We start from the raw sequence: 15,091 nt of genomic DNA on the forward strand, positions 1-15,091 counted from the left end.
TTGTAACCAAAATATTTAACAACTTTGTTACTTCACAGAATGGATCCTGAAGACTATGTATTGTAACAATTAAACAGCCATCTACTGTATATTTCGGAAATCTGGTCTTCCATATAGAACTCCAAGTTGTGTCTTTAACACTCTTTTGTTCAGTACAGTATAGCTGTTGACAGCAACTTCAAGTTCGCGTTCAGAAAAATTATGCGAAAAATTGTCAAAAATTTTGCTATTTAACAATTATGTTGCGTCTAGATAGCTTAAAGACTGGAAACGGTGGATAACTTTCTGAATTATACGGTCACATACTTCCTTGGCCACAATTTTCTGAGATTCCATTTTCCGTCACTTGCTGGCTGATTTAGGGGGAACCTCATACAGGTAGATGGCAGCAGCAGTCAGATACTTGAATTACCAAATACCAATAGTTTCGAGTTCCTCCACAAACAAGCATTCTTTCGTTACGCTTTACTTTTGCAATCTCGAAGCTGTGTTGTGCTGAAGCTGACTACAGCACTTCCCCGCATAAAAATAGCCAATCAGAGCAGTTATTTCAGCTTCGCACATGCGCAATAATTATCTGCATTCTCATGTGAAGTTTTGAGTAGCACAACGAACCTCCTGAGGCACCAAAGAGCGAAGACTAAACAATTTATAACGCGTCATGAACATAACCACGGGAAATGATCAAATGACAGATCAAATACTGTGGTATGACAAATACATTATTTGAGCAAAAATTTATCATTGTACTGTAGCACTTAAGGACGGGCCGCCCCTGCTGTACAGGTGGGGAAAAAACCCAATCAGGTAATCTGCCCAAGCAGGAATCTAACCCAAGCCCAAGAGCAGCTTCAGATGAGTATAAATATATCTTAAATAAAAATTAATCTCAAACGTAAAGAGGACGAAGTGTAAAATGTACATGACTGGGTACACAGTAGTGCCATTGCAATTCAGTTGTTTCATTTTGCTGATCTTGGCTTCCACGTTGCAAAACACGAGTTTTTTACTACGTTGTCCGAAGCAACAGCAAAAGTCAAAGAAAAAGGGAATCATTAAAAACAATTTTATACCAACTTGGCTTACTTTATACATGGGCGCGCCTGCTCCAGGGTTAAAAATGTGCTTGTGACTTACTAATAGGTTTACTGATAAATTGAAATATGTGCATATTGGTAGCAAATGTATTTGCAATTTTGTCTCTGCGAAAGGATACCTGTCTGAGTTACTGACGGCATTTATAATGTGTTCGTTCTGCCCACAATCTCACAATCTGGAAGATTGTTCTGCGTCTTCGTTGTTCCTGTGTGTTGAATCAGCTTTTACTCGACATACGTAGGTAGGAGAGAAATGGCACCTATATGGTTTTCATAAGCAGCATCACATATGCAGTTGAATCAGTTTGAATTCTTTCTTCTTCTTCTTCTTTCTCCTTGACATGTACATAAGGCCTCACTATATCCCTCCACGGTGCAGACTAGTTGATGTTCCACAATGCATTGCATGAATCGTTGTAGGTTCGAGGCCCGTGCAGCCACGTAAATGGTGGGGCAGCTCTTTTTGAATGTTTTTGGCCTGCCCCACATAGCCCCTCTTATAATTGATTGCCCCCCGTACTTTTGACAACCTAGCACTTTGGTCTCTTAGTAAGTCCCTGATAGGGAAGCTCCTGACGTAAAACTAAAAGCTGAGTAATCACTTCTCGCCACAGCTTACTCTATTATACAGGGTGATTCGAAAGTCTGGCGACATAGGCAAACTCCGTTATTAGTGCAGATAGCGAAAAATGGAAAGAAGGAAAAGTTGTTGCAAATAATAATAATAATAATAATAATAATAATAATAATGATTTATTTAACCTGGCAGAGTTAAGGCCATACAGCCTTCTCTAACACTCAACCAGGAGTAAAGACTGCGTTACAAAAACACTACAAATTTACAAATTACACTACAATTTTACACACAAAACTGAATAAGATAATAATAATAATAAAAAATAAACAACAAATAAGAAGAAATCAGACATAATATATAACATACAGAAAGAAAGAAAAAAGCATAATAATATGTGAACAGCAGGTCAAAATAAATGAGGCATACAAAAAAAAGACAATTATTCATAATAATAATAATAATAATAATAATAATAATAATAATAATAATAATAATAATAAAGAAGAATAGTAATAATGATAATAATAATAATAATAATTAATAATAATACTAATAGTAGTAATAAAATAGTGCAGTACAAAGTATACAGTGAATACAATATTTCTAAGTACACATAATAAGGAAAATTAAGATTATATATAGCTCAACTTACCACATTAGAGACATAACATTATCGGAAAATATGAAAACAAAAATATAAAATAAGTTGAATATCATTGGAACATAAAAAAAAAATGTGAATACGTGGAAACATGCAATACAACACTTGTCATAATAGTAAGTTAGTTTGGCAACTCGTCATAAGATAATTTTCTAACTTGGATTTGAAAGAATTCAATGTTTGGCAGCCCTTGACTTCAGGCGGCAGAGGAAATGTACTGCTCATGCATTTTGTGAAGACACTCGCGATGTGCAGTACGGAAACAACGTTTCTTTGGAGTGGGTAGGAGTAGAAGGGAAGGTCGGGCGTGTGTCTACCGAGTTCAAGGCAAAAACTAACCCATTCCCCTATAATTCGTAAGTAGACTCATCCGATCACGTGTGCAGCTCTGTAGGAAGAGTGGAGAAATGTCTGGACATAATGCATGCACTGTTATGTGCTTAAATTTTCAATGTACAATGCACAAGTACAACACACCCGCCAATCTCATTGCTGCCAAATTAGTGGCTTTTCTGCTAGTTGTACTGGATTGTAGATACTGTACGTATTATTTAATGGAGAAAAATAGTTGATATTGAAGAGTTTAGAGGTTATTTAACTTCTCATAGTGCAAAGAAACATTTCTTTAAATTTTTATTTTATTTTATTTTATTTTATTGAGTTACGTTACGACGCTGTATCAACATCTTGGTTATTTAGCGTCTGAGTGAAATGAAGGTGATAATGCCGGTGAAATAGGTCCGGGGTCCAGCACCGAAAGTTACCTAGCATTTGCTCGTATTGGGTTGAGGGAAAACCCTGGAATAAACCTCAACTGGGACTGGCAGATGTGTCGTATGTACAGCCTCAACAGTGTATTCTACTTTGAAAATTCAAGCACATTAGATTGAAAACTACATATTTCCAAAAACTTTCCCCACTTTCCATTTTTCGCTATCTGCACTAATAATGGAGTTTGTCTATGTCATCGGACTTTTGAATCACCCTGTATGCATATAGATGTGATGGAATTGCATTAAGCTACTACAAGAGAGCGTTGATGATCTGAGAATTAGGTCTAAGATTAATGGCTGAGGGTGATGCACACAAAATAAAATAAAAAAATATTATTTTCCTTTTCTTCAGAAGGGAAGGAAAGTCGGTTGTACTTTGTAAAGTATGGCATTGCAAAAGAACCTGCCTTATACTGACAGGGCTGCAGGCGAAATTAACCGGCCATTTCAAGGTTTTGCTTTGCGGACAAATGTGTCAGTAGCCCAGTGAGGCTGTAGTAATCGTGATCCTTGATTCAGGAAAGTTTAAATCAGATCCTATAATTGATTCCAAGTTTGAAAACTTTTGTCAGAACATAGTGAGGTACAGAAATCTCTTAACACACAGATCAATTTCACTACACACACACTATTTGACTCCACTTTTCAACAATCAAACGCACCCACACAACAGGCAGAGAAGTTCGAGATGACGCCGAGATCTAGTAGGCTCTGAGGATGGTGTGAAGAAGCACCGAAACAGCTGTAAGCCACACAGACTTACATAATTAACACAAGTAAGTCCGCTAGTTAATCAATTACTTATAAATGACTTTATTTAAAGAATGTTTCATTGTCAATAAAATAATCTATGTAGAATACATACAGATGACGTGGTTTGTGCATGGCTTGGCAGTAACCGACTACTCTGCTTCAGTTTACGTCAGGATCTCTAAAGGGGCACACCACACTCTTGTGGATTTTCTTGGAATCAGGACTATAAAGATCATTTTAATATTTTTTTAACTTGTCCCTTTACAAAGCAACACAATGGGACATTGACTTGAAGATTGGCATTTCTGATGGTGGTAAGTCAAAGAGTCTCTGCTCTCAAGCTGTTGAAGATTGCCAACTGTAAATAATGAAGTATTCAAAATGTTCTCACCTCCACTGTTTCACTAATACACGTAACATATTAATTTCTGTCAGAGAATTGCTTTCTATCTTATCTTAAGTAACAAATCTTGAGGATGTTTCTTGTGATTCCTAGTATCGAAATGTCAGACATAACAATGTGAAATCCAAAATAAAATTATGTTGTGTGAAATCACCACAGTGTTATACTTTATAAGCTAGCGTGCGCTATATATATTGGAAGATTAATTTCATGACAAAATCTGTACCACCAAATACTGGAAAATTCTTCTTCTATCTCACTGATTTTTTTATTTGACTTCATCAAACTTGTGCATGGCTACAGGTAACTAGTCTATTACTATAACAGTTTGATTGGTCACGTGATTAGTAATTCCTTAAAGGGTTTGCATTTAGATAAACATTGTAATAACCCTCATTCAGAGACAAACAACAGACCAGCAGGCTAGAAAAGAGCGTCTGTTTGTTTAATGGGTGTTTTTTTTTTTTTTGTCATACTCTGATAATTGCAGGATGATAACATATTTTGAAAACAACCTTTCTAATGAAGTGTTTATATGGTTTTTATTCATTTTGAAAGTGCTAAACCTGTTATTCTATAGGCATATAAATATTACTGTATATAAGAAAATTTTGATCCTTAAGATGTCTAAAAATTTAATTTTTTTTAATGGAAAAAATCAAAATTTCATGTAATTCCCATGACATTACTCTATTAATGTTGAACGGACGACCACAAAGTAGAATATTATGTAAGGGAATACCATGTCTAAGAGCAAAGCAAATCCTTATAGACCATAAAATTTGTTAGACATCTTATTGTAAAGCATAGTCTATTCAATTTACTGCACCTTTTCCAGTTGTATTTCATAAATTATCAATTGTATTTCAGATTAGTCAATTGTATTTCAGATGGTATCAAATGTATTTCAGATTTGTCAATTGTATTTTAGATGGTATCAAATGTATTTCAGATTAGTCAATTGTTTTCCAGATGGTATCAAATTATTTCAGATTTGTCAATTGTATTTCAGATGGTATCAAATGTATTTCAGATTAGTCAATTGTATTTTAGATGGTATCAAATGTATTTCAGATTTGTCAATTGTATTTCAGATGGTATCAGATGTATTTCTGATTTGTCAATTGTATTTCAGATGGTATCAAATGTATTTCAGATTTGTCAATTGTATTTCAGATGGTATCAAATGTATTTCAGATTTGTCAATTGTATTTCAGATGGTATCAAATGTATTTCAGATTAGTCAATTGTATTTTAGATGGTATCAAATGTATTTCTGATTTGTCAATTGTATTTCAGATGGTATCAAATGTATTTCAGATTTGTCAATTGTATTTCAGATGGTATCAAATGTATTTCAGATTTGTCAATGTATTTCAGATGGTATCAATTGTATTTCAGATTAGTCAATTGTAGTTCAGATAGTATCAATTGTATTTCAGATTTGTCAATTGTATTTCAGATTAGTCAATTGTATTTCAGATAGTATCAATTGTATTTCAGATTTGTCAATTGTATTTCAGATTAGTCAATTGTATTTCAGATGGTATCAAATGTATTTCAGATTTGTCAATTGTATTTCAGATGGTATCAAATGTATTTCAGATTAGTCAATTGTATTTCAGAAAATGTCAATTGTATTTCAGATTTGTCAATTGTATTTCAGATTTGTCAATTGTATTTCAGATTTGTCAGTTGTATTTCAGATAGTATCAATTGTATTTCAGAAAATGTCAATTGTATTTCAGATTTGTCAATTGTATTTCAGATTTGTCAATTGTATTTCAGATTTGTCAATTGTATTTCAGATTTGTCAATTGTATTTCAGATTTGTCAATTGTATTTCAGATTTGTCAATTGTATTTCAGATGGTATCAGTTGTATTTCAGATTAGTCAATTGTATTTCAGATAGTATCAAATGTATTTCAGAAAATAAGCAATGTATTTAAGATTACATAGTCACTTTTATTTCACAAAATAACAAATGTAGGCCTACTTGAAATTTTAACATATATTTAAAAAATTGGAAAATGGATTAAAATTTTATTTGCATTTTAGCGTCCGACAGGCATGTTCACCATAGCTAAAGCTGCAGCTTGATGAATTGTACTGTTGTACTGCACAGCACAATCACCACCAACAATATTGTGTGTGTTGCTTCATCAGTTTTACTCTCTACTGTAGAGTAGGCAAATTAGTGTGCAACACCAGGAGCTATGACGTCAGGAATTCCAAGATAGGTTTTTACGTACGTCTTCACTTTACACCAAATGATCTCGATTGGATTTAACATTGGAGAATAAGGTGCCAACTGTAAGTTCTGAAATACAATCGATATTTTCTGAAATACAATAGACAAGTCTGAGATACATTTGATACCATCTGAAATACAATTGACTAATCTGAAATACATTTGATACCATCTGAAATACAATTGACTAATCTGAAATACATTTGATACTATCTGAAATACAATTGACAAATCTGAAATACATTTGATACTATCTGAAATACAATTGACTAATCTGAAATACATTTGATACCATCTGAAATACAATTGACAAATCTGAAATACATTTGATACCATCTGAAATACAATTGACAAATCTGAAATACATTTGATACCATCTGAAATACAATTGACAAATCTGAAATACATTTGATACCATCTGAAATACAATTGACTAATCTGAAATACATTTGATACCATCTGAAATAGAATTGACAAATCTGAAATACATTTGATACCATCTGAAATACAATTGACAAATCTGAAATATAGTTGATACCATCTGAAATACAATTGACAAATCTGAAATACATTTGATATCATCTGAAATACAATTGACAAATCTGAAATACAGTTGATACTATCTGAAAGACAATTGACAAATGTGAAATACAGTTGATACTATCTGAAATACAATTGACAAATCTGAAATACAGTTGATACTATCTGAAATACAGTTGATACTATCTGAAATACAATTGACAAATCTGAAATATAGTTGATACTATCTGAAATACAATTGACAAATCTGAAATGCAGTTAATACTATCTGAAATACAATTGACAAATCTGAAATACAGTTGATACTATCTGAAATACAATTGACAAATGTGAAATACAGTTGATACTATCTGAAATACAATTGACAAATCTGAAATACAGTTGATACTATCTGAAATACAATTGACAAATCTGAAATACAGTTGATACTATCTGAAATACAGTTGATACTATCTGAAATACAATTGACAAATCTGAAATATAGTTGATACTATCTGAAATACAATTGACAAATCTGAAATGCAGTTAATACTATCTGAAATACAATTGACAAATCTGAAATACAGTTGATACTATCTGAAATACAATTGACAAATTTGAAATACATTTGATACTATCTGAAATTGAATTGACAAATCTGAAATACAATTGATACTATCTGAAATTGAATTGACAAATCTGAAATACAATTGATACTATCTGAAATAAAATTGATAATTTCTGAAATAGAACTGGAAAAGGTGTAGAGAGGGAGTCTACATGAGTATCCCAATTCAATTCAGAATCAACTATAATACCCAAGAAATTCGCAGATTTATAAATTTTAAAATACTTACCGCAGTACATTAGATAAAAGGAGCAAATTAAATTTTATGAAAAGACAAACAGATTTTTTTTTTTTTTTTTTCAATATTTAAGGTTGAATTATTAGCAGCACACCAATTACAAAAACTTGCGTCACTATTTTCAACCTTTTCATTTAAACCATTTACAGTTCTGTTATTTACAACAAAGGAGGTATCAGCATATGAAACTAGATATTCAACATTTACATCAAACGATGTCATTTGTATATAAATTGGAAAGTAATGCGCTGTTGTTTGTCTCTGAACATTATTTTGTGCCTGTACATTTGCGCTGCAATGCTGGCTGTTTCTGTTGTTGTGATGAGCTTGTATACTGATGCTGCATTCCCCCCTGCTCCTCTTCTCTCCCTCCCCTCCCCTGTGTGCTCACCTCCCCTCGTGCGTGCGCATCTTCCCGCCCTCTGCATGTGCGCAACACAGAACACTTTGTCACAGGACCTGTACCACCAGAGCTACTCTCGCGTCGGCGTCGTGTTCGCTTCCATCACCAACTACCACGAGTTCTACATGGAGCTGGACGGCAACAACCAGGGGGTCGAGTGCCTCAGGTTGCTGAACGAGATCATCGCCGATTTTGACGAAGTGAGTACATTTCTGGTCAAAAATCACCTTTTTTTTTTTTTTTTTGTTTATTTTACTGAGAAAAATAAATCTACAGACCCTAGTCTATATGTCCCAAAGTTTCAGGATCCTACTTTATACTTGGAACTGTCACGTAGTTAACGATAAAGACAGATTATGGCGCGAAACAGAGTCACATGGTTTTCTTGGTCTAGTCATGTCCATCATGACAGTCGCCAAATTTATTTATTTATCTATTTATGCCCATAACAGGGCAAAGCCCCAATTACAATAGACAGTAGGCCTACAGGTAAAAAAAAACATAGAATTGCATACAACACGAAAAAAGAGGTAAAACAGATACAAGTGTAATTACAAATTAAAAATGGAAAAGAGAAGAAAAAAAAACAAATAGATACCACCTAAATAAAAGACACACATACAGATATAAATGAAAAACACCAAATAAAAACAAATCAAAAAGAGCCAAGTACAGACATCACAGCCAAAAATACAGGGTGATTCACGAGGAAACGTAAAAAATTTCGGATACGATATCTTAGGCCATTTTGAGTGAAGAAGTTCATATGAACATAGGTTCGTTTTCGAACGATGGCAGAGCTAGATGCATTTTTTTGGTAAAACGTCTCGCCCCAATGTGAATCAGACGTTACCATATGCTGCTGACGTGAGACAAGATCACTGATGAATGACGTAATATTGGAATCTGCATTGTGAGCAATGTAGATAAGAGAAGAGAAACAAACCGGGTGGTGGGCATTACAAATGTCACAACAAATACGCTATCGCTTATCGGTTCACAGCAGTTCAGTCAGCTACCTACAGTACAGTAGTTATACAGGTACAGTTATCGGAAGTGTTAAGTTGTGTTTTTCAAGATGCCTTATAAATTTTCGACTACAGAATACGCCGATATTATGTATGTTTATGGTTTGTGCGATGCAAATACCTTGCATGCCGTCGCTGAATATGAACAACGCTTTCCGAACAGAAGGGTACCATATCGAAGAGTATTTACTGTGTATGGGGTTGGGTGAAAGATTTGGTATAGCAAAGGAACGGGGGAAAGAGAGAAGCACTAATTTACCGTATTTTGGATGCGGCATAAAGACAGCCACGTGCAACTCTCCCGAGCGACCAGCACGATTCACGCCCGAGCGCAACAGTGCATTGAAGCAGAAGGAGGTACCTTTGAAAATGTGCGAAAACATCGACCCCGACTTCTAGAATATTAGGTATGTATGCATACGTGAATATAAACTTTAAATTTGTCCATTATCTGTCTCTAAATGCGAGTTAGTACAATGGAATCCCAGAAGTTTTTGTGAGATCAAAGAGCAATATCTCCGTAACCGTTCGAAAACGGACTTATATTCATATTAACTTTTTCACTCAGAATGACTTAAGAATTCACATCCTAAATTTTTTACCTTTCCTCGTGAATCACCCTGTATAAATACACGTTCAAAGTTCTGAAAAACAAAGGAATTGCTATATTAAACTCATGTTAAACGTGCATTTATATATAAACTTGTTCAGTGTTGGCCGTGTTATGACTAAGAATGTGATGTCACACCGCAGACTGTCTTCCTTGTTAGCCACAGAACTGTCAGTAGTGACGTCATAGTTAAATGGCCGCCCTCTTACATACTCCTTTGTATACTTTGAAAGCGATTTTTCGACACTTCCATTTTTAACACATTTCCACATATTCAAAATCTAGAAAGTTCCACAATTTTAAGGTTATCAAGCTGCATTTTTTTTGCTTGCTATATGAAGTATGGCTAAATACATAAACGAATTTTTTTTATGTTCTGGTAATTTTTGAAATAATAAGTATCTTACACAATAGGCGCAAAAAAACCTGAAAATTACATCTTGAGCAAGCAAATAGTTTCTTTCTTTTTTCTCACGATACATTTCCAAAATACGGATACTTAATGTTTTTTCTAAATATATCAGAGGTATTATACTGTGTGTTCATTTCAAAGTGTGTCATGACGTCACTGTTGTTGGGTCACCGATTTGAAGCGAGTTTCAGCTTATATCTTAGAGAAGTTGCCTATTATTTAAGGCGTTCTTCAATCTGAACTTGAGAGCGTGTACGGTATAACTTGAACGTCATAGCAACAGATGGCGGTCTGTGTGCTACCATAACCTCTTTCGAACTGTGTTTTGCGCCGGCAAGTCGTACGCAGGGTATTTGTTATCATCAGTTGCGTACGGCAACATTCCACAACACAAATCAAATGCTCCGTGTCCATGTTGACCGTCGAAGTTAATGTCAACAAATACGTAAGTAATCGTCTTAACCCTCTCCCCATATCCGACAGTACGTATTTCCAAACAGTTCACATTCCTGCCACTACCGGCCTTACCGTACGTATCGGTACGTACTCTTCAGAATGAACGCCGTACTTGCTAGGCAACTTCTCTGCCTCACAGGTTATACACCTCTGCGGAAGTGTAGGAAGGTAGCATTCTCTAGGCTCATCGGCTAGCCACATGACGGCATACAGCAAGCCATGACACACTTTGAACTGAACACCCAGTACACAAATTTGTGGATCATATAGGCTTAAAATTTGTGCAAGGATGTAGATTTAAAAATATGTTACATTTAAAAAAGAAATGCATAACTCAAAACTACGGTACTTCAGTAACATGAATGAAATTTTGTAGCATACATAACCTACATATTCCAAGAGGAGCACATGTGCAAAATGTAGACTCTTTAGTTAAGAAATTTGTAGGCGGTACAATTTTCATCCATTTTCTCCCTTAATATTGACTACAGCAATGTTAATTTTCACTCCATTCTTGTTGGGAAGTTTTCAATAAACCGTTTACAGTCCAGATTCTGCATTGTGCAGTGCAGAGTGTTGTTCAGTTTTTCACTAAACTGAAGGCATTTTTTGGTGGCTTAGAACTTCATATTGTTGAAGAATGAAGAATGCAGCCAAGAATGATGAAATGGACCAGCAGCAGATGTTTACAAAACGTTGTGTCGTGATACAGCAAAAGTCTGGTGAGATTATAGAAGAAAAATGACTTGAGGAGTGTCATAAAAGCATGAGCATGATGGTAAATTGGTTACCATGCCTGTCTTGTCTCGGATTCGATTCCAAGAGCCAGCGACCCTAACTTGGGCTTTTCGTGAGATAAACCTGTTACAAAAAATCACGATCCACTTGCTTGACAATATTATTGTTGTTGTTGTTGTTTTGATGCCAGGAGTTTGACAATAAAGTCATTTGACCTCTTGCACTCCAATATTTTTTTCAAAGATATTATCATGACCAGCCAATGAAGCACAGATTTTGAGGTGTTCCGAATCCATTTCTTGGTTTGAGTTGCACCATGGGCAGTTAGGGAACTGATATATTCCAATTCTATGCAGGTGTTTGGCCAAACAATCATGGCCTGTTGCCAATCTAAATGCAGCTTCAGACGATTTCGTGGTAAATCGGGAATTAATTGTGGATTATGATGCAGAGAGTTCCATTTTTTTCCCTTGGGATTGAGTTATCAAATTTTGTTTGTTGAAGTCTAAGTATGTAGATTAAATCAATGTTTTCACAGAGTAATACGTAGATTTAGTAACAGGTCTGTAAGTAGCAGTGCTGCCCTTCTTTGCTAAAGCATCCGCATTCTCGTTTCCCAGGATTCCACAATGGGATGGTATCCATTGGAATACAATTCTTTTATTGAGTGATATTAATTGAGAGAGCATTTTAGTTATTTAATAAATGTAGTTCGGCTTCTAAGATACCTGGTCACAAATCCAAAAAAAGCTAGATATTTTTTATACACACAGTGGTTTATTACTAAAAACTTCCCTTATTAAAGGGTTGCCACAAGGACAAAGTGATATAAAACAATTAAATTTAGTCGGTGTAAAATGTTTCGGAATAAAGTACTGTATATACAGGGCTTTCATTTCAAAATTTCCCAGTCTAAATAACTAATTAAATTTAAACAAAAAACACGTCAATTTAGATATTGAAGGGCAAGTCTGAAACCAGGATTAATTGCGTTTTAGATTTCACCCAGCCACCCCTACTTTGAAATTTCAAATGTCACCCCTGAGAGAGAGAGAGAGAGAGAGAGAGAGAGAGAGAGAGAAATAACTCGTCCGACCTTAATTAAGGATGACCACGAGGATCCGGAAATTAATAGCAAACAAATATAATTAATTACATATGAATATTGTTATAAAATAAAGTGTAATAATTAAGCACCATTGATTATCAATTATAAAATAAAATCTTAGAAGATGACTATAAAATTACATTTATAAATAAAAGATTTTATTTAAAATAAAATTAGCATCTCCTTAATTAAGGCCTTCTGAGTGGTATAAATGAAACTGTATAATCTGCAGGGAATCTAAATATGAAAGAGCATTCAATTGTTTATACACCTCATTCATTTGTTTTTGCATCTTTTGTTTTCTATCGTCGCCTGGCAACCTGGATTGTTGTTATTGTTGATTAGAGCTGAAGAGAATAAAGCTACATAACCTTATTGAGCATTTCATGTACGGTAATAGTTGTGTTTGTGTATTAAATTATTTTAAAATGGTGTATACCCTTCAAGAGAGAACATGAATCATCCTTATTGATTAAATTTGTGAAATTACACAAAATAAGCTGTGTTTTCACCCTACAATGAACTGATTGTGACTCGTGTACTTTGCAGTTGTTGGGCGAAGAGAGGTTTAAGGCAATAGACAAGATCAAGACGGTGGGCTCGACGTACATGGCGGCTGTGGGGCTGATGCCGGACCTCCGGATCCTGGACGAGGACGAGACAACAGCGGGCTTCTACCTGAGCACGCTTGTCGAGTTCGTATTCGCCATGCGAGAGAAATTGCTCAACATCAACGAGAACTCGTACAATAACTTCATGCTGCGAGTGGGTGAGTTGCACCTTCTGGTAGGGGATGTATCTTGGTGGACTTGGCAAACACTGAAAAGAAAATCTCGGAACAGATGCATTATAGGACCCACCCTAAATATAAAAATATGCAAAGCCACAAAAAAAGGTCAACGGAAGTAGCGTTTCGATCAATTAAATGATCGATATATATTGTTGCCATTATGTTGCCAACCAATCAATATTGGGTAATTTCCTAGTACCCGGTACGCGTTACATAGGTCGTTTTTATGTTTAACATATTTAGTATAACTTGTTGCTTGTGAGCCATCCTAAACCCCGACTTCCACCCCTAAGAGTGCCAGTCAAGGCCTACTGACAAATAAAAGCAATTGACAATAGATATCTCAGTCGTGACAACCTCATAAAATATCCTATCAATTGAATAATCGATCTTGCTACGTACAACATAATTTATATTGTGAATTTTATTAGTAACAACAATGTAATTTATTCGTCACAACAATAATTCCTTTCTACAATTCACCTTAAACGCTCTCGTCAACAATTGGATTTTCACTCAACACAGTATTCGTTATAGCACTCCACCGACGACAATGACAATTTACTTGGACTATTACGAACAACAATGAACTGTTAATCTTAACTAATATTTACAAAGTACTATTTACAAATCAGAACTGTTAGTTCTCAGTTCTTCTAGCTCAGTCACTCGAGTATCTCACAGTATCTCGAACCACAGATCTTCAGAGACAGTTCACTGTACTCGAACTCAGGTCCCTCCAACTGCGGTCCACTGCACTCGAACTCAGGCCTTTGGATGCTGATACAGTTGCGGACGCACACTCGAGTCGAACTGCGGTACACAAGGCTTGCTTGCTCTGGCTTACTCACTGACTGAATAACTGAAAACTGCTGTCGTTCCTTCGCGTCCTTAATTTATAACCACAGCGACGTAGCCTCGAAAGATCCACGCGTCTCTAGAGATGGCACTCCAGAAAAATCCAGAGCCCTCTCCTCTCTACCAGCACCAGATGCGTGCGCACTCTCTCTCCACTCTCTCGCCGTGTTGGCCCTTTCCCCTCTCCGCCGCGCGCCATCCCAAAGTGCTCCGCGCGATCTTCTCTCTTGCGGGACGCTGGTCGTGAGTTCGAATCTCACGTCACTGTCACAATATTATATTATTACCATTTCAGTGAGAACTGACGACCACTGCAAAATACGACAATTTGGTCCAGGGAGCATTCTCTTTTGGCACAAGGGTGATTTATGTAACATCTTTCTAATTTAGTCTTTTAAATACCGGTACATTCTTTAATAAATCACTGAAAAAGAAATGTGAATATAGGAAATGGAGTGAGTACGAAATTATTATTATTTTTTTGGCGCATCATTTTTACGTAAATAACGACAAATAAAAAGGGATTATTAGCCCCCTAAAACCCCCATTGGGGATTTGGCCCCCAAACCTTCGTGCAATTAATTTATAGTAATTAACCGGTCCACCACCTTTGGGTTGAAGGTACGAGTTATATTTTATAATGTGTTCTTTCTTGCATTAGGGGGCTAAATCACTGAAAAAGAAATGTGAATATGTAGGATGTAGAGTGTGTACGAAATTATTATTATTTTTGGCGCATCATTTTTACGTAAATAACGACAAATAAAAACTAACATGCCACATAACA

The 15,091-nt window shown here is 35.4% G+C and overlaps 1 protein-coding gene across 5 annotated transcripts in view; it reads left to right on the forward strand.

The window, feature by feature from the left end:
- rut (adenylate cyclase rutabaga) overlaps positions 1-15,091 on the forward strand; it is a 681,419-nt gene that overhangs the window by 609,052 nt on the left and 57,276 nt on the right. For all 5 annotated transcript variants that reach the window (XM_069827313.1, XM_069827316.1, XM_069827315.1 and 2 more), the window contains 2 exons: positions 8,343-8,504; positions 13,206-13,425. In XM_069827313.1, the coding sequence (XP_069683414.1) occupies positions 8,343-8,504; positions 13,206-13,425 (382 nt within the window). The remainder of the gene's footprint in view (positions 1-8,342; positions 8,505-13,205; positions 13,426-15,091) is intronic.

The sequence above is a fragment of the Periplaneta americana genome, chromosome 6 (assembly GCF_040183065.1).
Source record: "Periplaneta americana isolate PAMFEO1 chromosome 6, P.americana_PAMFEO1_priV1, whole genome shotgun sequence".
Classification (NCBI taxonomy): Eukaryota; Metazoa; Arthropoda; class Insecta; order Blattodea; family Blattidae; genus Periplaneta; species Periplaneta americana.